This window comes from Brienomyrus brachyistius, chromosome 1 (genome assembly GCF_023856365.1).
Source record: "Brienomyrus brachyistius isolate T26 chromosome 1, BBRACH_0.4, whole genome shotgun sequence".
Classification (NCBI taxonomy): Eukaryota; Metazoa; Chordata; class Actinopteri; order Osteoglossiformes; family Mormyridae; genus Brienomyrus; species Brienomyrus brachyistius.
The window spans coordinates 6,585,184-6,610,770 of record NC_064533.1 but is presented as its reverse complement, the minus strand read 5'-3'; the positions used below and the strand labels follow the sequence as shown (position 1 = coordinate 6,610,770).

The window sequence follows — 25,587 nt, the reverse complement described above, 5'->3', positions numbered from 1 at the left end:
AATGACCAGCATCTTGTGAGTTTGTTGATTATAAATGCATTTTTTTAATGTCCTTATTCACCATAATAAATTATATTGTGACAGATTTTGCATGCAGCATAGTTCTATGCAATTTATTACTGGTACTAAAACTGAGGGAAAAAACCACGGAAAATATGATTTATGAACCACGTGTCATGGCATTATAATGAATAATTGCAGCTTTACCATGCTGTACTTGTTCCGTCACTGAGTAATACCGTTAACCACAGTCATCTTGTCATTATTTATACATCTTTTTATTTATTTATTTAGATTTTTTTTTTTTAAGATCTACCAGAATGGGTACAAATCATGCGCAGTTGTGCAATTTTGAATTGGGACTCTGTGTTGATTGTCATCTTCAGAGCTGTTTCTAGAAGCTTCCAGACGGTCCCTTTAGTTATTAAAATTCCCGGCCATTCATAAAAGAAATGAATGCGCCAGACGTTTAAAAAAAAGTCCCCGGCACAAACCCCACCCGCTGCGCTGGGAGTGACGCCTTTTCTTCTTAAACACAAAACCTTTCGGTGGATAAATCATAAATTAAACATAATGTCGCTCTCGGGAAGGTGGAGCTGCCATGTGAGCAGCTCTGTGGTGGTGACACGGTCCGTCGTACCCTCTGCCTGTGAAGTGTCTCTGCTGCTTAATGAAATTTCAAAATTTGGACTCGGTTACGGCCCAGTCTCCCCCCCAACAACAGTAATCGTTTATTATTATTATTTTTTTATTTTATGGTAGATGAATGCAAGCTTGGACGTATGGATTTTTATTAATATTAGATGCAGTCAGTGGTGGATTCATGCATAGTCTATCCTAGGCTGTATCCTAAGACCCCAGCCCTTGGGAAGAACAGAACAGCCAGTTAATTCCTGACTGTCCATGCTCACATCAGCCCAGCTCCATGAAGCTGGTTTTCTCAGTTAGCTGGATTAATTTAAGCTAGAATCATGATTGTCCAATAGGAATGCTCCTTGCCTAAAATCTTATTGGGTGATCATGACTTCTAGCTTAAGTTAACCCAGCTAACTGACTAATCCTGCTTTGTGAAACACCTCCCAGCCCTGCTTATAGCAGTAGGATATTTTGTAATTACTTTTATGTAGATTTTTTTTTCTGGCTAATCAGTAATATAGACATCATCCTTGACACGGATTCCCTGTCTTATGAGTTTTCCCATTCCGAATTCTGCTGACCCTGGAAGTCATTAAGCCGTTCTTCCCTGACGCTGAATCCCACTAGCAGAAACCAGACGCCGCATCCGATGTAAACAAGCGGTGACTCCGGCTCCACACGCACGTCCTAAGCGCCGTAATCTGCGGCACTTTCCTGTGTCACCCTGCCAGCTTCTAATGGCCCGACGGGAAGCGCCGGAAAGCTCCGGGTCGGCAGCCGTGAGCCGGCATGTGGGGGAAGCGGGATCCCCGACGGGCCAAGCCACAGACGGCTGGAGTTCGGTGCCGCAGTTCCTGCGGCCACAGCGGCGATGGCGTGTCTGCACGACTGACTTTGCCTCTTTCCTCTGCATCGAGGAAGAAATTACATGCACTCCTGCACCTGATTATATATTTAGAAAATATATCATATATATTTATTTATATGAAAATATTGATATAATATTTATTATATAAAAATATACATGCAGGTTTACCCATTGTGTTTTAGTGCTCCAATACTCATCAGTGCCTAATCTGTGGCCAGCAATGGTGCTTGTTACCGTTCAAGCAGTGTATCTGCGTGCAAAGCGACCTTTTGAGTTTCGGGACCCTAATTCTGTGCACTGCATTCCCCGCTGACCTTCATCCTCCCTTTCCCTTCACAGAGATGCTGGACTCCAACAATCTAATCACCTTTAACGGTCTGGCTAACAGCTCGAGTTACCACACCTTCCTGCTGGACGAGGAGCGGGGCAGGCTGGTGGTGGGGGCCAAGGACCACATCTTCTCATTTAATCTTGTCAACATTAACAAAGACTACCTAAAGGTAACGCTGTTTCAGAGTTGGGGGGGAGGGGGGTGTCTGGGGTGAAGTAAAGCCAAATGGAGCATTAGGAGTATCTGGCACTGGGTGTGATGTCAAAATATGACAGCCGTCAGTATTTTAGAACAGATAACTATTTTTGCTGATGATTTTGTCTCGTTGGTCTGAATCTACGTTCAGTTCAGCTCTGTGTTTAACGTTTAGAGATGGGCTGAAATCTCCGGTCAAGCTCAATCTGCAACTAAAATGTGGAAATATCCCGATGTTTATTCAGTACCCATGACCTGGAGCTTGTTCGAGCAGATATTTAACATGAAACAGACACAGGTAGAAGCAAACATGACAGATGTTTGTGCATGTGTAGCGAATTTCACCAGAAGGGCATGGTCTAACTGCGGTCAGGATTCCAGGAACGCAAACGGTCCATGGGTATGCCACTTTGTCTGACATATCATTTCGGAGGTTTTCCATATGCCGTTATTGCAAAACGGTTTCCAGTACACCGGGGTAGACCCCCCCCCCCCCCCAGCAGCATACTGACCCACGGGAAGTAGACACAGCTCGTCATGGGAATGAGGAAATGAGATGTGAAAACCGTGATGGGAACAACAGCAGCAGGCAGCAACAAAAAAACCTGCCCCGCGGGCTGCCCCAGTGGGGGAACATGGAAAAGCTTCCCTGGGAATATTTAAGGAGGAACCATCCCACATGAGAGGTCAGGGTGACTAATAAAGGCAATAAGGGGACAGTGGACATCATTGAGAATGTGACCTGGCATCGCCGTCCCATGAAACAGGGAGAGCCGTCCAACACGCAGCGAATGGAGGAAACACGTGGCCAATGGCATCTCCAATGCCTGGAAAGTCCCTTCAACCCATCATGATACTGTGAAGCTGGAGATTTCCCCATGTGACATAGTGAGTTTTTGGCTTAAATATTTTAAACTGGTCTCAAGGTACGACAACTTTTTCATGAGCCTAACCCCTATAGAGCTGGACTGGGATGAGTTGGATTGGATCGAAGAGTAAGAGAAAGGTAGCCAACTTGTACCCAGAACTTGTGGAAACTCCTTCAGGACCGTCGGAGAAGCGTTCCAGGTGGCTACATCTGGAAGCTGGCTGAGAGAATGCCAAGAGTCTACAATGCTGTCATGGAAGCAAAGGGGTGATATTTTGAAGAGTCTAAAATTTTGGTTTTTGCAATATTCGATGTATATTACTTCATTGTCTCGAGGCCATTTACTTTAAAGTCGATAACAAACAAAAATGGAGACCAATGCATTAAAAGCAGGTTCAAATTATTAACTGGTACTGTATGTTATAATCTTAATATATTAGGATATTTTAATGTGGGTGCAGATTATTGTGATTTAGAGACTTTCCTGTCTACTTATGCCATCTGAGCCTGGGATGATACTGAGCATTACAGTAGAGTAAGATGTTTACAGTCTGGCTCTCTTCCTAATGGCATTCCAAGAACACAGCAATATCGACAATGTGCGAGTTTGGGACACACCATTGGGACTGAGCTCCACAACACCGAGGAGGGGGGATGGGGGGGCATGTCCAGGAGAGCTTGGCGTCAAGCCCACGAGGCCCCGCTGAGGAAACGGTGTGGGGGGGGGCTTTCTTCCAGGTTTGCTGGCTGGAAATCCTACCACATGTCCAGCTAAATGTCGAAGACCTCCCTCCTGTCTTCTCCTCGGTCTGGCAGCATGGAATTTCATTGCAACCTGGGGGTGACCGACGTGCAGACAAGCACTCCATACCGGCAGGAAAATGGGAACTAGGAGTGGGGGGAGGATCTTTGAAAGAGGATCCTCGTCTCTCTGACATTAACCGTCTGGAACGGCCGGCTAGACTCGGAATCCAGCTCGCTGGAGAAAGTATGCTGTCAGGAAGCCCAGGTCCCTGATCTCATTCTTATTCTTCCCTTCTTCGCGATCATATCTCCATCCTTTCCCCCCTTTTTTCCTTTCTCTAGTTCCTGGTATTGTTTTCATTTAACTCCAGCAGCAAATCCTGAGTATAATTTCATTATTCCACCTGGAACGGGTTTAAAGACAAGAACAAAAAAATTATCTGATCTTTCCAGAAGTCAGGGCAACGCTGCTCAACGTAAACATTTCATTTGTCGGGCAGGAAATATTTAATTTATCGTACTGTCGTTTGTAATCCGATGCAAACACAAAATCTGTGTCTGTTATTTAATTCCTGGAATTTTCCAAGTTTCCAAGCTGGTATCTGGTTAAACTAGTGATTTATGGCTATTTGTCCAAAGCACATGCACATAAAATTATTACTTGGGTCTAGCAAAATGTGATTCAGAAATGTGTCAAATAAAAATCGACCCTTTTTGAGAAGTTCACATGGATTGTAGGTATGGTTATTTGTCGAGGTAGCTACTGGAAAAAAATGAAACCTTAAAAACCTTAAATATGGTGTCTCAAGAAGTGATTTATTTACTTCTCAGTTTTAAATTCGATTTTAAGAGTTTCCAGTGCTTTCAGGGTAATGAGCTGACAAGATTGTCTGCTTGAACACTCCAGATTTCATGGCCTGCTACCCCATCAAGGCGGGATGAGTGCAAGTGGGCAGGGAAGGACTTACTGGTGAGTATTCTGTGTATAACTCCCCCTACTGAAACAAGGTTTGCTGATTTTCAGGTAGGTAGCAAGGGGGTGTACAAGGGGGAAGAGGCACCTCACTCTCACACACACATGATGAAATTTCCTCCTGGTTAATATTCAGGACTAATAATCAGAGTCGACAAGCAATGCTTTCAAAAAGGCTCTCATGGATATTAATTCTATCTTAAAACAATGGCGCTGTTTGGAAAATCCCTCCTGTGTTTATAAACTCAGCATCCAACAGGGTGGTATTTTTCTCTGAAAGAAAACCATTGTGGTTGTCAGAAGGCTTATACAGTCACCTCGTGTGTTTTTAGGCGGTGATGAGATTTTTGGAGTGATAAATGAATGAACAGGCTTTTGTTTACGCAGATTCTGCCGATGTACGGTGCTTTTTTGTGGCAATGAAAGCCCAAATGTGCAGGCCCACTAAATATTTACTGTAAATGGCTGGGGTGGGGGGGCGGGGGGGGGGAAAAGGGCACTTTAACGTTTTGGAAAGAAGGGGCCGCTCCTTGCGTTTGGAAATGACCCTGCCAGTGTCCCTGCCTCGGCCCTGGCGGGTGTAAATGAGGAAGGTGATTTGTCCTTAATAGGAGCACAGTGTGCGAGATGTTTACGCAAACGCCCTCTGTTTGCCCGTATTATGTACACATTAAGGGGGTGCCAAATGGCCTCCTTGAGTATATTTAATGTCGATTTCAGGTAGACACGCTGAAGTCTTCCAGATGTGGCCCTCGCGGACTGCTTTCTGCCAACCACTAAGAGCATTTTTTGGGAGGCGGGTCTTCAAGCAGCATAAGCGGTGAAAGTCCGATGGCATATATGCGACAAGTTCGAAATTCGCTTCTTGACAGCTGTTTATGTCACCCTTTCAGCATCTGGGTGTTTGATTTAGGGTAAAATGCTTTCAGAAATGGGCAGGTTGGCGATGTTATTAAATAAACAAAAAATAAATTTACATCCATACGTAAAAAGTCTCGTTCGATGTGGTTTCACAGCTGTCATGAGCATCGTTTCCAAAAGCGGCTGATTAGCCAGATGTCGTTTGGGTCCCTGGCATCCCGTCCAGGATGTTCCCCGCCTTGTGCCCTGTACTATCTGGGATGTGATCCAGGTCCCACTGCGGTCCTGTCCTGGATAAGCAGCTGGAAGACTGATTGATAAATGGCTAGTTTGTAGCCCATTTAATCTTAGCGAAAAAGATTCTTTTCCAAATGTCAGGTTTGAATCGCACTCGGGCATGTTTGTGGACTCCCCTCATCGCCTTCTCAGCGGATGTTTTATGGAAGTTGAGTTTCACAGGTCATAATTTCATGGCCACGTGCGCGTTTGACGTTTCACTTCAGTAAGGAACCCGCTGAGACGAGGCGCAGGACGGGGAAAGGGCTGAGGGCCAGTGTTAGTCCTACCGGGACGTGTCACATTGGTATGGGTCCAGAAAGGCTCCACTCTGCTATGTGAGCATGCAGGGTATGGTTTGTTTTTTTAGGGGCCCCACTGAAAAAGTGTAGTGACTATTTGTGGCCAACAGAGGGCCCACATGCAAACGTGTGGTTCGAGTGTTGGTAAACAGTACTGCCACGAGAATGTTACAGATCATATCCTGGAATGTAGTGGGCTGGAGAAGCACAGAGAGGCATCACCTTCCATGGGCAGTAGTAGCCCGTGTTTCACGCCACCTCCTGGCCATTCTCTGAATTACCAGCAAGCCACAAACTGCCTTTCTGCCAGCTTTCTGAAATCCCTGCACCATTCGACTGATTACAGATGACTGAACAGACAGTGCAGGGTGACTTTTTGACCTTCACAAACCCAGTCAAAATCCATCTTTGATTCTGCTAATGACAGCGGACTGAACACCCAGTAGAGAGAGACAGCTGCATTTTAACCTGTATGAACCATGTCAAGATTCATCTTCAGTTCTGCTGATTACAATCGTTGCTTAATAAATGCAGAAATTAAGGAAAGCTTGGGGTCAGACAGCAGGGGCATCCAGCATCCCTGAAGCAGTTGAGGTTAAGGGTCTCACTCTAGGGCACCGCTGTGAAATGATTACTCTGCCAGCCACGGGATTCAAACCCATGACCTTCCGGAGACAGGCTGAGCTACACACCATTCGGATGGCTTCCCTTCACACCCATGCTGAGCACATGGCCTTGGCCTGAGAAAGGAGGGATGGGTCGATCGCCGGCCTCCTCGTTCCCACCGAGGGCACGTCATGATCTGTTTCCGGCTGAAACAAGGAAGCCTGGCTGATGTTCAGCTGACCACATTAATTTATGCTCCACACCATTGGTTCCTCCTCAGAACAAACCAGCAGGGTGTCAGCGATCATAATCATGCTGTCCTCGTCCTCTTCTGAATCCTGAAATTAATACATTTTGTAATATTATAAGCATCATTTTTTACAAATACAGTATGTCTCTCTGATTTTTATGTCAAACCAAGCTTCAAACATGGAGTCCGGAGTGACTTGGTTCAATAAAAGGGAACCGTATTTTACCTGAGATGTTAGTATATCCGTTTGAAGCATCGTGCAGGTAGAAGCAGAGATACGCTAAAGCAAGGTGTTTGCTGGTGAAAAACAAAAGAGGAGGGAAGAGTACTCATGCACACGGCTGTCACCTGATCCACATTCTTGTCCTCCACAGAAAGAGTGCTCCAACTTCGTCAAAGTGCTCCAGTTTTTCAACCAAACCCACCTGTACGCCTGTGGAACAGGGGCGTTCCATCCCGTCTGCACCTACCTGGAAGTGGGGAAGCGTCCGGAGGTGAGATGGCATCTGCCGTGGCTGCAGGATCTCGGCTGTTTGACGCTGACCCAAATACTGTGTTTCTCCTGTTTCATTCATTTTTGCATATCTTTCTGGAGAATTGTAATTGACATTTCTTGTCTCAAGTATTTTCTTGGTGGGGGGCATAAAAGTACCAGTAATTCATACAGAGGAGTTACCCTTATGATTATATTTTGAATCAGTGAGTGACATGGGAGGGGGCACTCCGGCAGCCAATCAGCTTTCAGCAGGGGCCAGTGCCATGTGGCCCCACCCCTGCACGTGACCCCGTTTTCATGGTTTTTACCTTTGATTTTGAAAAGCCTTATTTCCATAAAATGATCCTGCTTATTCATGGTATGTGTCATTTCCTTAAAAGATTTGCTTCCCCTCCCCCCACCGATTATGGGAGTTCAGCACCATTGAGCAAATCCCCCAATCTTGATCGTGATGGAATCGGTCATACTTTCATGGCTCCATGAAGAAGCTTCTGTTCACACCTTATTTGATTCCCAAATGCTTTTAATTGAACGTTTCTGAGCCGAACTGGGCCAGATCCGAGAGCGCCAATAGGAGTGTACGGTACGGTTTTTTATTTCTGAAATTGCCATCCATCAGGGCCACAATGCCATTGTCCACCTCTCGACAATTCACTGATGGCCCCTTAAATCGTTTCGTTTAGCTGATGAAGTGGAAAATGAAAGGAATGTTTTGGGGCTCCACGGTCTTTAATCTTTCTTGAGCAGAGCTGTCGTTTCCTAACCCCAAAATGTTGATGACTGTAGACATGGTATTAATTGGGTTTTTTTACCCCATTAGCAGAAATTGATCCAGAATCATCCAAATGACACACATACACACGGTAACATCCTCAAATACCTTATGAACTTGTACTTTTCTAACTAGGACAACGTCTTCCGGCTAGAGACGTCGCAGCTGGAGAATGGGCGCGGCAAGAGTCCCTATGACCCCAAGCTGCTGTCGGCGTCGCTTTTAATTGGTGAGTGCACCAGGAGTGATCCTGCCTCACCTTCCTCCTGGGTTTCCCAGCAAGCTTTGCTGTCCGGATATAAATAGAGACGTGGGCGTGTGTGGTATAGAGAATAGACTTGTGTCTGATTCCTCAGCCGATCACTGGACCTGTTCCTGATTACTGGATGCTATTGTATTTTATCATACTGCTCACTCATACACTCTACTGAGCAGATATGCTAGTGGTAGCTAGGGGGCGTAACAGTTATGGGTACCGGTTACCATTTAAAAACCCAAGAGTCCTCAGACACTCCTATAATATAGTCAAACCTGTGTGAGACTGTGCTGATGTGAAAGAGGCTTTGAAATGATAAAATGCCAAGTAGGACCATTGAGAGACTGAAGCCAACATCCTGCTGGCTAGGCCTTGTTCCTCAGCAACACTTCTCCCGTGCGATTCCTTCCTGTAGGTTTCCTCCCTTTCTTAAGGCTGAGCCCAATGTTACCTCTCGTCGCAAACCACTCTCAGATGGATTGTTTCACAGTCCTACAGTCCATTCTGAAAATGCAGTGCGAGGTGGGGATTGGGCATGGAAGAGTAAACAAATATGGTTTTAAGCAGTAACAGGGTCGGGAAAGGGATCAAAACAATATGCCAGGAAAAACCAAATAAACATCACCGCCACAGCTCTCAGGGATAAGCGTCTAGCCGCTGGTCTCGGTTCATGGAGGTGAAACACAACAGAATACAACAATATGTGAATGAGAGACAGTAATCAGTACACAACCAATCAGCATGCAACGGCAGAGTTACGTTTAGCATAAAAATCCTGAGAATAAATGTGATTTATATATGCTGTTTTCACTCTATATGCCTTTTACTTTTCTTTAACGCTGAATGTTCTTTGCAATGCCCTTTTTTGTAATGTCTCATAAAATCACCACCAAGGCAAATTCCTTGTATGGAAACATACTTGGGTAATAAAAATTATTCTGATTTTGATTTACAGCTTGACAATTTTTTAAGTTAACTGATCGGCAGTCAGCCTGGTGTATAGGAATCTTCTCACTGGCACTCAGTTCCTCTCTGTGAAAGAGATTCGACCCTCGGCTCAGCTCAGATCTTGGATTCATAGTTCAATCGATATCTTGGATTTACAGCCGGATTTTTCGGGCTCGCATCTCGGATTTGCGCGCATTAGATGGGCTGCAGACGACATGGAAATGTGCTATAAAAGACGCTGATAGACAGAGAGACAAAGTCCTGTTTTTTTTTTTTTTTGTAAACTTTAGCCAAGCACAAAGATGGGATTTAATTGTTGGGGCCTGCAGGTGGCATAGTGATTAAGGGTGTAGGCCGATAAGCCTGTGCAAAGCCCGATAATATCCTACCATGGGTGCTGCTGTAGCGTGGAAGTAAGAATGAATTAATCCATCAAAAATTCCAACTGTGGAAGTGTTTAACGATGGATAAAAACATCAGCCAAGCACCTAAAATTAAATCACCCCGGTATGTGGAAGATGGGTGCTGATACTCATATTTTTTACTGTTTCACAGACGGGGAGCTGTACTCTGGGACATCGGCGGATTTCATGGGAAGGGACTTTGCTATTTTCCGCACACTGGGGCCACATCACCCAATCCGGACAGAGCAGCACGACTCCAGGTGGTTAAATGGTATGGGAACGGACGGCTGACACATCGCCATATTCGCATTGCCCCCGACGCGTCTGTCATTAAGGGTGTTCCGGCCTGTTCTCTGTCTGTCAACCACTTGTCTTCAGAGTCCTGAGAAAATCACCACATGCAGTAAAACCTTTAGAGAGCTCAAGTTCGCGTGCAGTTCATATTTCATGGCTGATCTTTTATACCTACATAACTGCTTTCAGACAGCCATCAGGGGGCGCTGCAAACCTACTCTTTGAATCCTTCCTCCGCTTCACGTAGTGCTGAGAGGATCAGAGACATCAGATATTGCCTATTCATAACCTTGTGGTTTTTGATGTCTCATACCCACTTTGGGGATTAACAGGGGCTGAAGTGCGCCCCCTGTCTGCATGAAAGCAGGAATTAAGAAGCACAATGGAGAAATTTAGGGCTCAGACTTGTTTCATATATTTCCAGAGACTTTATACTTACTCAGCTTTTTATATGGCCTTCAAATCTCAAGCTGCATTACTTAACCCCTCCCTCCCACCCAACCACCTCCCCGCTCTGTTAGCATCACTGCAAATAAAGAGCCGGCTTTGTCCGTCTGTTAATCTTTTTAGACTTTACACAGATTACACTTTTATCTCCCGTTTCCTTAAGTCTTCCTCTTTTCAGAGACTCTCATTGTGGGTTTTTATGTGAAGAGGAGGTAATACGAGGATTTCGCTAAATTCCCAGCAGACTTGTTTGTATCCTTTATTCTCTGGTAGCTGGAGTTGTTGGTAAAACAGATATGTGGATGGTTGTTGGTGGCTGGGGGGGGGTGAGTTGTCCTCAAAGAGGTCAGCCGGGATGATTTAGGGAATCTTTCCCCCTAACATGTCACACCCCAGTGGATCTGAGATGTTATGTGTGAGCTGGTTTCAGCTCAGCGGAGGATTTTACTCCATGTAATCAGTGTCTTCCTCTCTATGATTCGAGCCCTTTACTGTTGTTTTGGTCAGAGCTATGTGACAGGGACCCATTAACTGGCAAACACAACCCCATTTTACAACGTTCTGTCCAATATCCAAATATTGTTCAAGAGCTTCAGAAATAATAGAGAGATTTTAGACAGACAGGCCAAGACCTAAGGCTAAAGTAGTTAGCATTTTCACCAGAGGTTAAGTGTATGTCAGTGTAATTTTGGTAAATGAATATTTATTCTGGGTGAACTCATTTGCACATCTACAAACTAGGTTTTGAGGGTTCTGTAAACATGCAGTTACACTGGTTGTAGGAGATTCTTGAGGTTCCTCAACAGTCTCCGGAAACCTCCCGATGATGTGATGCTTCTGTGTCTGTTCACTCTCAGACCCCCGGTTTGTGGGCGTGAACTTGATCCCTGAGAGCGACAACCCCGAAGACGACAAGGTCTACCTGTTCTTCCGCGAGAACGCAATGGACGGCGAGCACACGGGGAAAGCTACGTATGCACGCATCGGACAGCTCTGCAAGGTGACCCCCCCTCCCCAGTGGAAGAACATCCACACGCTCTTAGCGAAAACAAATAAACCTGAGTACCAGCATCACTCAGCCAGCTCTGATCTGTCGTTACGCTTCTTGGGTAAAAGCTCTTCAAAGGCTTTTATAAGTATGTGAACGTGTCTCTGTGCATGGGAAGATCCTGCAGGCTATAAGTCCGTGTGCTGAGATGTCCTGAGACAACGTGGTCCTCGATTTCACACATTTACTGGTCATGACCTTTCACTGGCAGCAGACCTTTTATTGCTAACAGAAGGGTGAACCTGATGGTGCTTGCAGAACATCACAATGGGCCCATTGTGCAAAATACCAAGGATACCTCAGTTGGTATCCAAGGAGAAGTTTGCACTCTTTCACATATAAATCGTAATGCCACAGGACACCGGGTGAAATTACCTTTGCAGCTTCATGAGAGTTATTCTGCTCAATAAATTGGGAAATGTATTTTCCGTATTTTTTTCCATTCTAATGATGTCCCGTTTGTGTATTTGTCAATGAACGAGTCAAATGTAGAATGTCTGTCTGTTTGTTTTGCAACCATTCATTCAAGTCCTATCTCTTTAACAGAATGACTTTGGGGGTCACAGGAGCCTGGTGAACAAATGGACCACCTTCTTAAAAGCCCGGCTGGTTTGTTCAGTACCCGGCAATAACGGCATCGACACCCACTTCGACGAGCTGCGTAAGTCGCTTTGTGCCACATTTTCTCATCCCGCAGGGCAAATGCCAGTGTTTTGTTTGATTCATGCTAACTGTGTCTCTATCACCCTTAGAGGATGTGTTTATGATGAGCTCAAAGGACCCGAAGAATCCAGTCATTTATGCTGTGTTTGCTACTTCCAGGTGAATGCTTCCTTTCTTTGAGGCTGGCAACGTTCTACAAGAGCTTTTGGAGAGGATAATGCTCCCGATGCTGATGCCCCTTCTTATCCCATATTTAGGGAGCATGCTGTATAGTCTCACTTGGCAGAGACATAGGATTCCTTAGAAGTCCACTTAGTGACCTGCTGGTCCAAATATCCATGTCAGTAAATGTGGGCCGGTCATCATGTCAATGAATGCAGCGCACACGTTAGCACATGTGAGCAGACCAAAAGCGGACTGGGATAATGACCTGCCTTGTCCTTGAAAAGCATGTTTCCTTCTTCTGATTAAAATTTATGCAAACTTTTTAAAAGATGTGTGCTACATATTCAAGAGGGAAAGTGGGGACAGATCTATGATATTTACAGGAAGACGTCAAAGAAAACAAAGGGAAATATTATTCATCTGCTAGCTTTTTCTCCTTTGACTGCATTACTGCCATGAAGCGTGTGCAGCTGCACAGTGTGATAAGAGTCGGCGTTACACCTAATTGAATTTTCCCTAAATAACATTTAACAAAAACTAACAAACCATCCACTGCTGCATCGTAATCAATACGTGGGCTAATTGTGTGGGGGAAGGCAGTTTATCACAGGGATTAATCTGTAGTTGAAAGAGGCCTGGAGGTTCTCCAGGGTAATGGATTTGATTTTCTACTTGCAGTAACATCTTCAAGGGGTCGGCGGTGTGCATGTACAGCATGACTGATGTTAGGAGAGTGTTCCTGGGCCCCTACGCACACCGGGATGGCCCCAACTTCCAGTGGGTGCCTTTCCAGGGGAGGGTACCCTATCCACGGCCAGGAACAGTGAGTGAGGGATGCAGAGGAGGCCAAGTGGTATATGATATCAACACAGGGTTGCCATTCCCTCACTGCCGTGGCTCTTGGTGGTTCACAGTGCCCGAGCAAGACCTTCGGGGGGTTCGAGTCGACGAAGGACCTTCCCGATGATGTCATCACCTTTGCCAGAGGCCACCCTGCCATGCACAATCCCGTCTATCCAATCAACAACCAGCCCATCATCACGAAGACTGACGTGGACTACCAGTTCACCCAGATTGTGGTGGACAGAGTGGAGGCAGAGGATGGCCAGTATGACGTCATGTTCATTGGGACAGGTGACTACCGCCATGATCAGATAAAGTTGTTTGTTTCTGCAATTCCCTTCCCGACAGACCTCCTCCTAAATAGTTGATTATTTATGTTACATCATTTTTAATTCTCTTTTGTTTCTCTATTGGCTCTGAAAATATGCCATGGCCCCTGCCTCTGAGTCACTACATTAGGGGGGGCAAGGAGCCCCAAAGTAACTTTTTGAGTGGGGCCCCAGAGACAACACCCCCACCCCCACATGACATAGCCCAGGGGGCTGTGCTGGGTCACATTCACATTCTCTGTCTTGTTTTCAAGATATAGGGACTGTTCTGAAAGTGGTGTCCATTCCCAGAGAGACTTGGCACGATCTGGAAGAAGTTCTGCTGGAGGAGATGACCGTCTTCCGGGTACGGCCTGCCAAGATTCATAGAGGCGAACAGAAATGCTGCAAAAGCAGTGGCTGAAGGGCGAAATGCAGTTGAACTTTTAAAAGCTGAAGAGTTTTACTAAACCCAACAGGAGAGATTCCTCTGGTCAACACACACACAGATCATAATAATCTTAGAATAAAAGTCCATAACACAAAACACGTTTCCAAAAATCCTACACAAAATATGTCAATAAGATACTACAGGCAACTCAGCAGCTCCAATGCTGGACCTGATTTATTTCCAGGATGCATTACGTCAAGAATGATCTGCTGTTTTGTTAACAGAAAATCTCTAATATGATGCCAAGAGAGGAGAGACTGGGGAATATGTAGGCCAAGCTCGACCACCTATGACCAAATCCAGAGAGGAAGGGGATTTTTTTGTCTAACCGCAGAGTATAAAGCTGAAATGTCAGTGGTTCAGTGAACTCTGATGCAGAGGTCAGGGCTTTTTGCTGCTCTATATTACTGCCTCAGTGGAGCACTACATGGAGGGGATGTGAGGTGTTGTTTTGTGAAAATGAACTCTGAACTTTATTAATCTGGCTGCCACTCTTCCTCGTAGGAGCCCACTGCCATCACAGCTATGGAGCTCTCCACCAAGCAGGTAAATCCTCAGCGGAACACATTCACCAGCCTCACGTTAATCTGAGATTTTCTCAACAGCCTTTCCAAAGCGTGCCAAGCTCAGTGAGGCTGTTCTGCAGCCAGTCAAACTCAAAGGAGGCTGACATCCGGACACAATCGCTCGAAATTGAAACATTTGTTGTTAATGTTGTTCCAGCGATAAATGTCAAGAAGCAGCTTCGCTGGGGAGGTCACAGTGCCCCCTAGTCAGCATATTAAAGATGAACTTTAGCTGACACGGTAATATCTGCTTTAAAGGGGAATGCCACAAGTTACACTGAACATCTCATGTGTGTTTCATTACCAAAGACATTCACGGAAAAACAACACAGGAAATGACATGGAGGGAGAGGCTAACATACGTGGCCAAAGGTTTCCTTCAGTTATTGTTTTGCACAAAGTCTCACGAAGCTTGAAAGTGGTAGCTCCAGGCTCATTAAAATGCATTACATACGCTGCAATGACCCTAAAACCAAAAAACAAAGCAAAAATACAAAGGAAATATGTGAAACATTCCCAAAGGGTGAAAAACACAATTCAAAAGCAAAATAATAAGCTTTTGGTTTTGCTTTACTTGGTATGAAATCTAAGGCGAGATTATTAAAGGGTTTTTGTGTGTAATGGTTTCTGTTGTTCTTTTTGTTTTTTTTTTTTTAAATCTGTTACACATTGTAGTCCGTGGCTAATTTTCAGGATTAATGACACCACTTAAATGTTCATCACAGCTTGTGTCTGAGATATAGATGTACAGAAATATGTTCAGCGTCAGCCTTTGAGCAAAGGGGAAAATGTTCCATCACAAGTGGGGTGGATCGACATGCAATACTTTAACAATCATTGGAAACTAGTACTTCTTTAAGCAGTCAACCTACACTGCTTCACTGAAATGGGTAATTTGTAGCACTTGTTTAAAACGCTACCGATTTCTGCTAGTCTAATTTCACGCAGTATGAAGTTGTCTGCTTCTGTCTTTGCCCCTTGAACCCACTACAGTGAACAGAAGCAGACGATCACCAATCCTCCTGGACAGTAACACACATCTGCTCTCCCAACAGCAACAGCTGTACCTGGGCTCATCCATCGGGGTCTCCCAGATGCCCCTGCACCGCTGTGAGGTTTATGGCAAAGCCTGTGCTGAGTGCTGCCTGGCACGAGACCCCTACTGCGCCTGGGACGGCACCGAGTGCTCTCGCTACTTCCCCACCGCCAAAAGGTAGCTGGGCCACACCCCCCTTGCACTCGGACATCACCACAGAAGACCACTGTAGTCCAAACATTTGCTTTGCGTGGCGAAATGAGAAACAGACGATTTGTCTCACACTGGACACGCCAGGCAGGAAGGAGGAATGTTCCTCAGGAAACCATGCAGGGTGAACGGCTGATAGAATGTTCTTTAACCCTTTGTGGGCAAATTCAGTCCATTGCTTCAGAGGGTAGGGCAAAAATCTTGGATAGTGTTAGACCAGGGCTGGCCAACCCAACTCCTGGAGATCTACCACCCTGCAGAGCTTATGTGGCACCCAAATTTAACACACCTGATACAGATAATCAGGCTCTTCAGTAGCATCTCAGTATTAGAGCCAGTTAAGTTAAGACTAGGCCGGGTGTATTAAATTGGGGCTTCAACTAAGCTCTGTAGGGTGATAGACCTCCAGGAGATTAAATGAGCAGCCCTGTTCTAGACACTGTGCAAACATGTCTGCAAATTCCCCACTTCCTTAAGGATCAAGAGACAGAAGAGTTAAGTGGAAGATCACTGGGTCTTGGACCTTGAATGTCATCAAATATACTAAAAAGGTTATTTTCTGAAATTCTTGTTGAGGACAGTGGCCATCTGTGAACTAGGCCTCCTGTGAAAATATCCCTGTTGTATGACATTCTAAATTCCTTGGAAAACAGGAAGTGGATTTCAGATAACACTAAGAGGCCCTCGAAAGTAAAAAAAAATTTCATGAGGGACCATAGTGTAATGGTTCACTGCTTTCGGTACTGCAAGAGACCAGTCTGAATTGGATAATGCAAACATCGAGCATCGGCCAAAAATAATTTTAAAGATGTTTTTAAAGTCATCAAAGTTATTACAAAAGGGGAGGCACACTTCCAGGTTAATAGTCTAGACATGACCATCTCTCACTCTTGCCTTTTTTATGTGTTGTTTTCAACATCCCTGGGTCTGGAATATGAGGGTGTTGACCATTTTCTCAGCTGTAGCCCTATGGCTCAAATGTACGAATTACAATGTAAAGATCGGCCAGAAAGGCAATAATAAAAGATCCACTACTGGTCAAGCCATTGGGTGACATAGGTGACCACCTCAGGGATGCCAATTAGTCTCAGACGGAGCTTGTCAAAAGTGCCACTTGGGCTTCAATCGGTACTGGAGGTACTAAACAAGGTAAGAGTTCTGGCCAAATCCCTCCTTGCCATTTGGATTTTCATTCATTAGTGCTCAGATTCCGACCTACTCTTCCAAAAGGCAGTCAGTCCCCCTGGCGTGTGGCGCTTTCTCGGGTTACCAACTTCAACATCGGTAGCTTGACATCAGGTTTCCACTGGGTGGCTCGGCTGCCGTAACCCCGTAAGATAAGCGAGCAGCACAGGGGCCTAAGCAGCACCACGCTGATGTCACATGCAGGGGAAGAAATATGCCAGAGCATGGAGGCCGTGCCTCGGGTTTTTGCCGTACTGGAGATTGAACACAAAACCACATGCGTGTGTTTGCTCAGGAAATTCCACCCTGAGCAAAAACAGCCCTTTTCCACATTAAAAATGAACATAAACGCACAGCAAAACATTCAAATGCGACTGTTTGCTTACTGTTGCCAAGGCACTGCATTGTTCTTGCCACGCGTATGTTAATTAGGGCACGAGAACAGGCAGCTGTGTTAATGGGAAGCGTCCATGACTTTCTTGTAGGAGGACAAGGCGTCAGGACATCAGGAATGGAGACCCTCTGACCCAGTGCTCGGACCTCCAGCATAATGGTATGCCCAGTGTCTCATAACCCCACACAGTAGTTCTCTCTCAGAAAAACTCCATATGTCTAAAATTTTGTCTTTCTTTGTAGAAACACAAAAAGCAATTGTCGAATTCACTCGTGCTCCTACAGCAAGATGTTTCTGTGACAAATTTGACATTTCTCTAAATATACATTGAAAGTTATTTTTAAAATGGTCAGCACTAAGGGGAGATGCTGTGTTTCTGATCGGAAGGTCACCAGTTCAAATCCCAGGGTCAGCAGAATGATGTCATCTTTGGGCCCCTGTGCAAGGCTCTTAATCCCCAATTGCCCCAGGGACCGTCTGACCTCACTTTCTCAAACATGTTCATTGCTCTGGAAAAATACATATAAAGGTCAGAATGACATCAGTTATAAAAAGTTTAATGAGTCTTTGAGGCCCCTTACAGAGCCCCCAAAATTGTCGCCTGGTTGTTCACATGCTGCCTGTGTGAATCCCGGTTATAGTGAGGAAGGTCCTTCATCATTAACAATACATCCTACAAAAGCAACTGCCTGTTATCGTCAGCCTCAGCACTAGGCGGGGGGTAATGGACCACACACAGGGACCTGCCTGTTACTCCGTAAGCTAAAACCACCTGAGCGGCCAGGCCAAGGCTCCTGGGGCTAAACCAAGGACAAAGGAGTGAGCAGAGACCACTGTGCTTCACTATTAATGATGGCATGGAAGCAATTCTGGAGCCGACAGCTGGAAATTAACAGCTCTACTTGGTGACAGATGTGTTCTCGGAACATCCATGATCCCATTTGGCTACAGATTTTTGCATGCCAAAAGCTGCTGTTTTGTAGGGAGAGCAACACTGAGGCGTGAAAAGCAATGAATAGGCTCCCAAATTTAACAATGGCACTTATGGGTTTGATTTTGACTTTCCTAAGAAGCTAAATGACAAACACAAAGCAATGGGTCATACTGTGCAGATTCTGGCAGCTCTAGTTTAGCTAAGACCAGCCTAGGTAAATCCAGACTTGCGCAAAAAATGTCCAAGATACACGTCTAAAGAAGTGCTAGTGCCAAAAGACGACATATGCCTGTAAGATAATTTATACTTTATCTTTTCATTTATTCAGTATGTGTTCTTTAATATGCATATTTAGTGTTTTTTGTTATAAGGTGTCTTGAATGGTATATGAAGGTGAATAAGTCTTGTGCAAAATCTGACTTACATGAGGATTCTGGAATGGATTACTCACGTTTGTACGTATATAAGCGATAAGCCTTTTTCTGTGGATCCTCTGCTTCGGTAGACGATCTCACCGGACAAGGCACCCTGGAGGACAAGCTGACCTACGGCGTGGAGAATAGCAGCACGTTTCTGGAGTGCAGCCCAAAGTCACAGCGGGCTCGCATCTACTGGCAGCTTCAGAGGCAGGGAGAGGAACGCAAGCAAGAGGTATGCGGGATGAAGGGGGGTGTTTGGTCATGCTCTCTGCAATAACAGCACTCGCACTCTGTAGCCTACACTACCTGCAAGATGGACCAAAACTGTCCACAGGCTCCAATTCAAGTGTGGAAATAAACCTAATTACGTTAATAAATCCATTTAGACCCTTTGCCAACTTACCCTTTCTTAGGTGGGCTGAGAAATTAGCACCAGCCATGATGCTGGGGTATCAGCTCTTAGAAAGTTACAGAAGATTTCCACAGCTAGTTCCGTCAGTCCTTGTTAGCCGAGATTGATGTTCTTCATTTGCTTCATTGACTCGTTATTTTTCTTGTCTCTCTTTTAACATTCTTCACTTGTTGGGGAACAAGGCAGCCTGCCTGACTAATGGGAGGTGGGGGCTGGGTGTGAATAATGAGCCGTGACCACCCCACAGGTGTAAGTCCGTGTCGGTCCATTACGGTTCGCAACCACCATGCTCCGCATGACCCCAGCCGTCTGAGGCCACAAAAAGCCCCCCGTGATTCCTACCGTCCGTATGGAATCTGTCATCGGGGAATTTTGCTTATTTTAATGTTCCTTTCTCTTTTAGGATTTTCCTAGGATCGGTTTCCATTACGCTGTAGTTACACTTGCCTTTTTGAAATCGCAGCTTCTCTCCCAGGAATTCTCCACAGAGCACTGAGAAGGACCTCGAGAACAGCTGAAAATACAAGACGCAGGCTTTTTGTTGTAGTGAATGACCTCTGTGACTTCAGTCACTCTTTATGGAAGAAAAGGCTTCTGTAGAGGATGAGAGGAGAGAAACATTTTAGGATAAGTCACCAAAGTATGATCAATAAATTGGGGCTAGTGATAGCATATGTCCTCAAATCCTCTTCTGTTTTTTTCTCCACTGCAGATCAAGTCGGATGACAAATTCATAAGGACTGAACAGGGCCTCCTCATCCGGAGCCTACAGAAGGAGGACTCTGGGATCTACCACTGCCAAGCAGTGGAGCATGGCTTCATTCAGGCCTTGCTGAGGGTCTCCCTGGAGGTCATTGACACGGAGCGTCTGGAGGAGCTACTGCACAAGGAAGAGGAGAGCTCAGTAGAAGGTGGCAGGGCCCGAGAAGGAGTGCCCCAATCCACCAGCCAGAAGGTGTGGTACAGGGACTTCATGTCCCTCATCAACCATCCCAACCTCAATAGCGTGGAGGAGTTCTGTGACCAAGTATGGAGGCGAGAGCGCCGGCAGCGGCGCCAGAAGACTCAGAGCGGCCCAGCGCATGCAGGCAAGTGGAAGCACCTGCAGGACAACAAGAAGGGCCGCAACCGGAGGACCCACGAGCTGGAGAGGGCTCCGAGAAGCGTCTGAGCGAGCACCCTGATGTGCCCGAGCAAAACAAAACATGTACATTCTTTTGAGTAGATTCCCCAAAGGAACTTAAACTGGAAATGAGTGCAGAGATGCTCCGGGCCCAAGATGTTGCCATGGTGAAGATGTTTACAAAGAAGGGATGAAGAGAACTGAAAGCGCCCTCCCCTGGTGGCACTCCACCCCCGTCTGACCAATCTCCATCAAGGGAAGATGGACACCGATGCAGTACACGGACACGGGACTTCCTGTAAATAATCTCCAGCAGAGACTATGTGTGATGCTTGGTTTTAGCTGAGGTCTGTTAATATTCCAGTCATTTTGAATGATTACCACTTCTTAGGTAGCTGAAAACCATGAAATCCCCATTATGTGAGGAGAGAAACGATAACTCTTGGAATAATTAGCCTGTATGTAGTGGTTAAGTCTATCATCTAAATGCTTACACCAGTTATGTCATTTTTTTTTACTGTGGGAAATCACCGACAATGACATTTCTTTGAATCCTTGTGGGAAAAAATATATACCCATTCTCCTTCATGATCTTAAATTCACATCTTCAATACTAGCCAGCATGGTGAGCTGATCATTGCAGTCTTTAAATTCTGAAGACTCAAAACTCTAAAAAAAAAAAAATAATAACATTTTGATTTTCTTGTACTGCCATCAGTGGTTTATTATAACAATACGATTGTTATATATAATGCTACTAACATGCACATTACTCAAGGATCCTTGCAACAGGTCAATACAGCAAGATTCAGGCCATGAGGCCAGCGCTGTTAACAATCTGAATAAGCTCTTCCAGGTCAGATAACTATGTAAACTTGTTCCAAAAGGAATGTTTTATTTTTGCATCAACAGAGTTTTATCGTAAAGTATGGTAAAATAGTTTTATTTGTATTTTATTGTATATGTTTTTGCTTTCTACACAAACTACTGCATCATCTTGGGGTTAGAGTCCTTCTTAGAATCGCTTCTTTACTTTTGTGTCATTATTTCTAAGTTATTTAGTTTGATTTGAATCCGCAGCATGGTCAACTGAATGTGTCTCTCATGTTCAGAAGCAAACTACCATCCAGTTATGTATGTAAATTACCATAAATTATTCCAAATAGCTTAATGGAAAGGCTATATTTAAAACGTAAAATATCCTTAAAATAAAATATCCTTTTCAGTTCAATATTGACTGGAAGGTGTAATAAGAACTTGTAACATACTGTCAGTCAGTGAGTTGAACCAACAAATTAAACATTCCTTTTAAATTAAACAGTCCTTCATTTTTTAAGAGAACAGTATATATATTGATTTTTGATATGTATTTTTTGCATTCCAGCTTGTATATATTACAACTAATAATACTGTAAAGTCCTGACACCTTAGAAGACCTTTGCTGGATCCACTCCTGATAATTTATTAATTAACGAACGATGCATGCATTAGGCGACAAAGGGGAAAGACTAGATTTCATTAAGCTACCAATAACTATCTGCACGAATTTCATACCACAGTGCAGTCAGTATAGTGCAGTGATTGACAGAAATTACCTTTTACAGAAAGTTACTTTTACCTCACGTTGCAACGCTGCCATGCTGGGTCCAACTTTGGCCAAAATGTTCAGCAGAAATGACCGAGAAGCTGACAGCATGCAAATGCCGGCTTCTGAGTTTGACTTAGTCAGAGGAAACCGTCTGTTACGTGGAAGAAACATGTTAAGACGAATTCATGCTTCACTTCTCCACATGAGCTTTCGGTCCACACACAAGGTGGCATAAATTTTGTCATTAGGGGTCAGTGCCAGACAGTGCCCAGGTTATCATGTCCAATGGAGATAATGCACGCCGTTGCATGTCGACTGAGCATGTCCAAGGAAACTGATGAGGTGTTTGCTGTAGGTGGCAGCACCAACTAGCAAAAACCATAGATCAACCTAGAAAAAGTATAGGAAGAAGAATTGTTGTTGGAGCTGTGGAGGTGGATCTAAGTTTTCATACTGTCCAGACATATGGTATCTTCAAAATCAACATGATTCATTTTGAAATGAATTCAGAATATTCTATTTCCATATTACTTTACTTCCACCCAACTGGTAGGGTAAACTCTTCATAAAATTACACCCGGTTCACTACACTGCTCGTATTTGTTTTTGTTGTAATGTGCACTCTCCTGGTCTGGTGGAATATCACTGCTGTATGCATGACCCAACCGCGATCATCTTCGTCCACGGGGCGAAAGTGCACGCGGAAAAGTGAAGTATGAACTAAACTTTATGTTATGTATTTGTCATTACTCACTTTACGCAATGAATGCGATATAAACGTGGTTGTTTGAGCCTCTTTATGTCTTATGTCGGCGCACCTTATTACCGTATTATACCGTACTTATACCGCGAGCTTTGATTAGGGTCGGAGATGGAGTTCGGTTCACAACTCGACGCTCCTCTACGTTCACTCGCCACACACAGAACTACGCTCTTTTCTTTCTACATTGCGCGCTCTATGGCGTTACAAAAAGGTCAAACCGCGTTTCGCTAAATAAATCACATGCCTTTGCTCGTTTGGCGTTCCGTAAATAAAAGTCGTTACCTCTCCCTATAAACCAGCCAGTAAACTAGGGGGAAAAAGCGGCTTGTCAAGAACTTATACTTGAACACAGTACGCGACTGGATGATTTTGTTTTACAAACTGCAACTCCAACATGGCAAACTTATAGAATACTTATTCTTTTCAAGACAAAATATACCCTGCCATAGCTGTGAATTTTATGTAAAATAATAGTGATAACAATAAAGCAAATCATGTCATGGTCCAACATGCACTGTGTACAAATTGCATGTGAATGCTTTTTTGTGCATCGGGAGTTTTTTCTTTACCATTAAAGTCTCTATTAATGTCGTGTGTGTAGAATTTCCCATCAAGCAGTACACATTTACCTGTTTTTGAGGTGTATATATTTTTCCTTAGGTAAATCAAGGGAACGGTGTACAATACTTGAGTCTATAAGTACTCTTTTTCCAGTGTGTGTATATCACTTTTTCATCGACGATATGCAACCATGGTTTATATATTTCCCCACAAGCCAATTAACAGTTATTTAATGTTTTGCGACACATACAAAACAGTATCCATGGATCGGTACATATTCAGAAGGGCTCTGTGGATTTGGAAGAGGACTGAAAGGGAAAACTGCTGCTGTAAATTATTCATTTTAGCATGTAATCCGTTGTTAAAATAAACGATTCTTTCAAAAGCTGATCCATCGGCTCCGCTCAGTAACTGTACACTGAAAGCCCGTGTGGTTTAAATGTGCTCGATTTTGCAGTTCAGCAAATTTTCCTTATTAACATAAATATGGAAATAGGGACCAGAAATGATGCCGCTAAGGAACCGCGTTTAGCGAGAAAACTATGCACGGTTAGGGAGATGCTCAATTAACATTTCTGCAAGGTGTTGTCTTCTAATTAACCGGACACAATTAACTTCTCCTAAAATGTTTAAAGCAACAGGTTTAAATACATGATTTGCATTTGTTATCCCTCTAACAACGCCAATGGCCCAAGAAATAAAACAATACTTGTGTTGTTTATTCAATTATTTATAAGCTGTTAAACCTTTTTGCGTTTTGTTTATTGGCTCCTGTCATAAAATATGGTCATGCACGGTGCATGCGGCTGATGCTGTGCCCAAGTGTGGAAGTGAAGGTAGAAGGACCATGCAATAAAGAGTGGGGTAGTTAGTGTGTGCGACATGTAACGTGGTGGAAAGAAAGAGAGAGAGAGAGAGAGAGAGAGAGAGAGAGAGAGAGAGAGAGAGAGAGAACAATAGGTAAATTTACAGCACTGAGGAGAAAAGGTTGCAGCGTTCAGCCTGATCGGTGCTGGTGTGAGAATGATTTTACTGTGGAGCCTGTAAATTGCAGTTCTCCGCCCCCGCCAGGGTACGACATCGGCATTTTCCATAGGGTCCTGATTTAGTTCAGGTACGTGATTACAGGGCTTTCGACACCTAGATTAACACGTTACCGTGGTTATATGGGGGGGGGTCTGCTACAAAAGAGGGTCCGGAACTGATGCTCTCCATCCCATCCGAGCTGCGTCCTCAGTTGTTGTTTCAGTTTAAAGATCCAGGATCTGCATCTTTGCTCCGTCGATTACGCATTAACTCCAGTTAAATTCTCACGCTTCAGAAACTGTTAAACGGTGTTATTAATTATTATTACGGTGGTAGTAGCACTTGGACACTAAAATGTGATATGTACAGCCACTGTACGCTAAACTATACATGTTAATCGTAGCCAATAAAATCTGGTACTTTATTGGCCATTTAATGTAGTACTAGGTTTGTGCGCATTTAACTGCTTACCTAAGGCCTTCGAGGGATTTAACTTATTAATGTAGGTAGTTAAGAAGCTTGTTTATTTAGATGATTCTAAAAAAGCAAAGCACACGACCCCCACCCCTCCGCCCCGCCCTCATGGGACTCGAGCAATAACCATCAAGTCCTTCAATAGTAAACTACCAGCTGCTCCTCTCAAGTGTACGGTGTAAAATGTATGTTATAAGAATTTCGGTTGTTTTGGAAGCAAGAAAGTGACATGCAGAATTACTGAGACTTTAGTGTGGAGAGACAAGGTCACCACACTCTTTTCTGGGTCTCCATGCTCCTGTAGCCTCCAACAGAAGCTTCTGGAAACTTCCCATAATAAACCTTTTCCCTGGGGCAGGGTATCCGAAGCCAGAGAGGCGTACACTGTTTGTATGGTTCTTTGTGATATTCGTATGAGGGATTCTTCACATAGTCCCAGAAAGTGCTTTAATGACAAACAGCTTTAATCGGATTTGCACATTTTGGACTCGGTTGTATGGTTTGCAAACCGGGCCCCAATTTCATGATATTTCATAACCAATTTCAACTCTTGCAGTAGTAATAGTGCATTTCTATCAATTACATCATGTTTGGTTGGCTGCACCACATTTAAGGTGATTTTTCATCTTAAGTAGGAGAAAGTGGACCATTAGAGAATTTTATGGCCTGATATTCTAGAAGTAAATCAGGGATATTTAATTGAATTAATCAGCTTAATTTTTATGAACTGGTGAGGAGGCACAGTGTCTGATGTATGAAGATGCAGTGATGTGCAGTGCAGTTGAAGTACAGTACTCTCATGAAGTCTCAAATTTGTCAAGGTAAACCAAAACAGAGGCATGCCTAACCAGCGTCTTTAACATAAAATGGACAAAGTATAATATAAATATT

At 44.3% G+C, this 25,587-nt stretch overlaps 1 protein-coding gene across 2 annotated transcripts in view; it reads left to right on the top strand.

Moving 5' to 3' along the window:
• Nucleotides 1-23,586, top strand: part of sema3ab (sema domain, immunoglobulin domain (Ig), short basic domain, secreted, (semaphorin) 3Ab) — a 73,873-nt gene extending 50,287 nt beyond the window's left edge. For both annotated transcript variants that reach the window (XM_049012697.1, XM_049012698.1), the window contains 16 exons: nt 1,844-2,004; nt 4,550-4,612; nt 7,285-7,404; nt 8,314-8,407; nt 9,938-10,057; nt 11,385-11,527; nt 12,122-12,236; nt 12,328-12,397; nt 13,082-13,226; nt 13,318-13,537; nt 13,830-13,921; nt 14,510-14,551; nt 15,627-15,784; nt 17,488-17,555; nt 18,836-18,981; nt 19,874-23,586. In XM_049012697.1, coding sequence (XP_048868654.1) covers nt 1,844-2,004; nt 4,550-4,612; nt 7,285-7,404; nt 8,314-8,407; nt 9,938-10,057; nt 11,385-11,527; nt 12,122-12,236; nt 12,328-12,397; nt 13,082-13,226; nt 13,318-13,537; nt 13,830-13,921; nt 14,510-14,551; nt 15,627-15,784; nt 17,488-17,555; nt 18,836-18,981; nt 19,874-20,332 — 2,216 coding nt within the window. In that variant the 3' untranslated portion in view covers nt 20,333-23,586. The remainder of the gene's footprint in view (nt 1-1,843; nt 2,005-4,549; nt 4,613-7,284; nt 7,405-8,313; nt 8,408-9,937; nt 10,058-11,384; nt 11,528-12,121; nt 12,237-12,327; nt 12,398-13,081; nt 13,227-13,317; nt 13,538-13,829; nt 13,922-14,509; nt 14,552-15,626; nt 15,785-17,487; nt 17,556-18,835; nt 18,982-19,873) is intronic.
• The last annotated feature ends 2,001 nt before the right edge of the window (nt 23,587-25,587 follow it).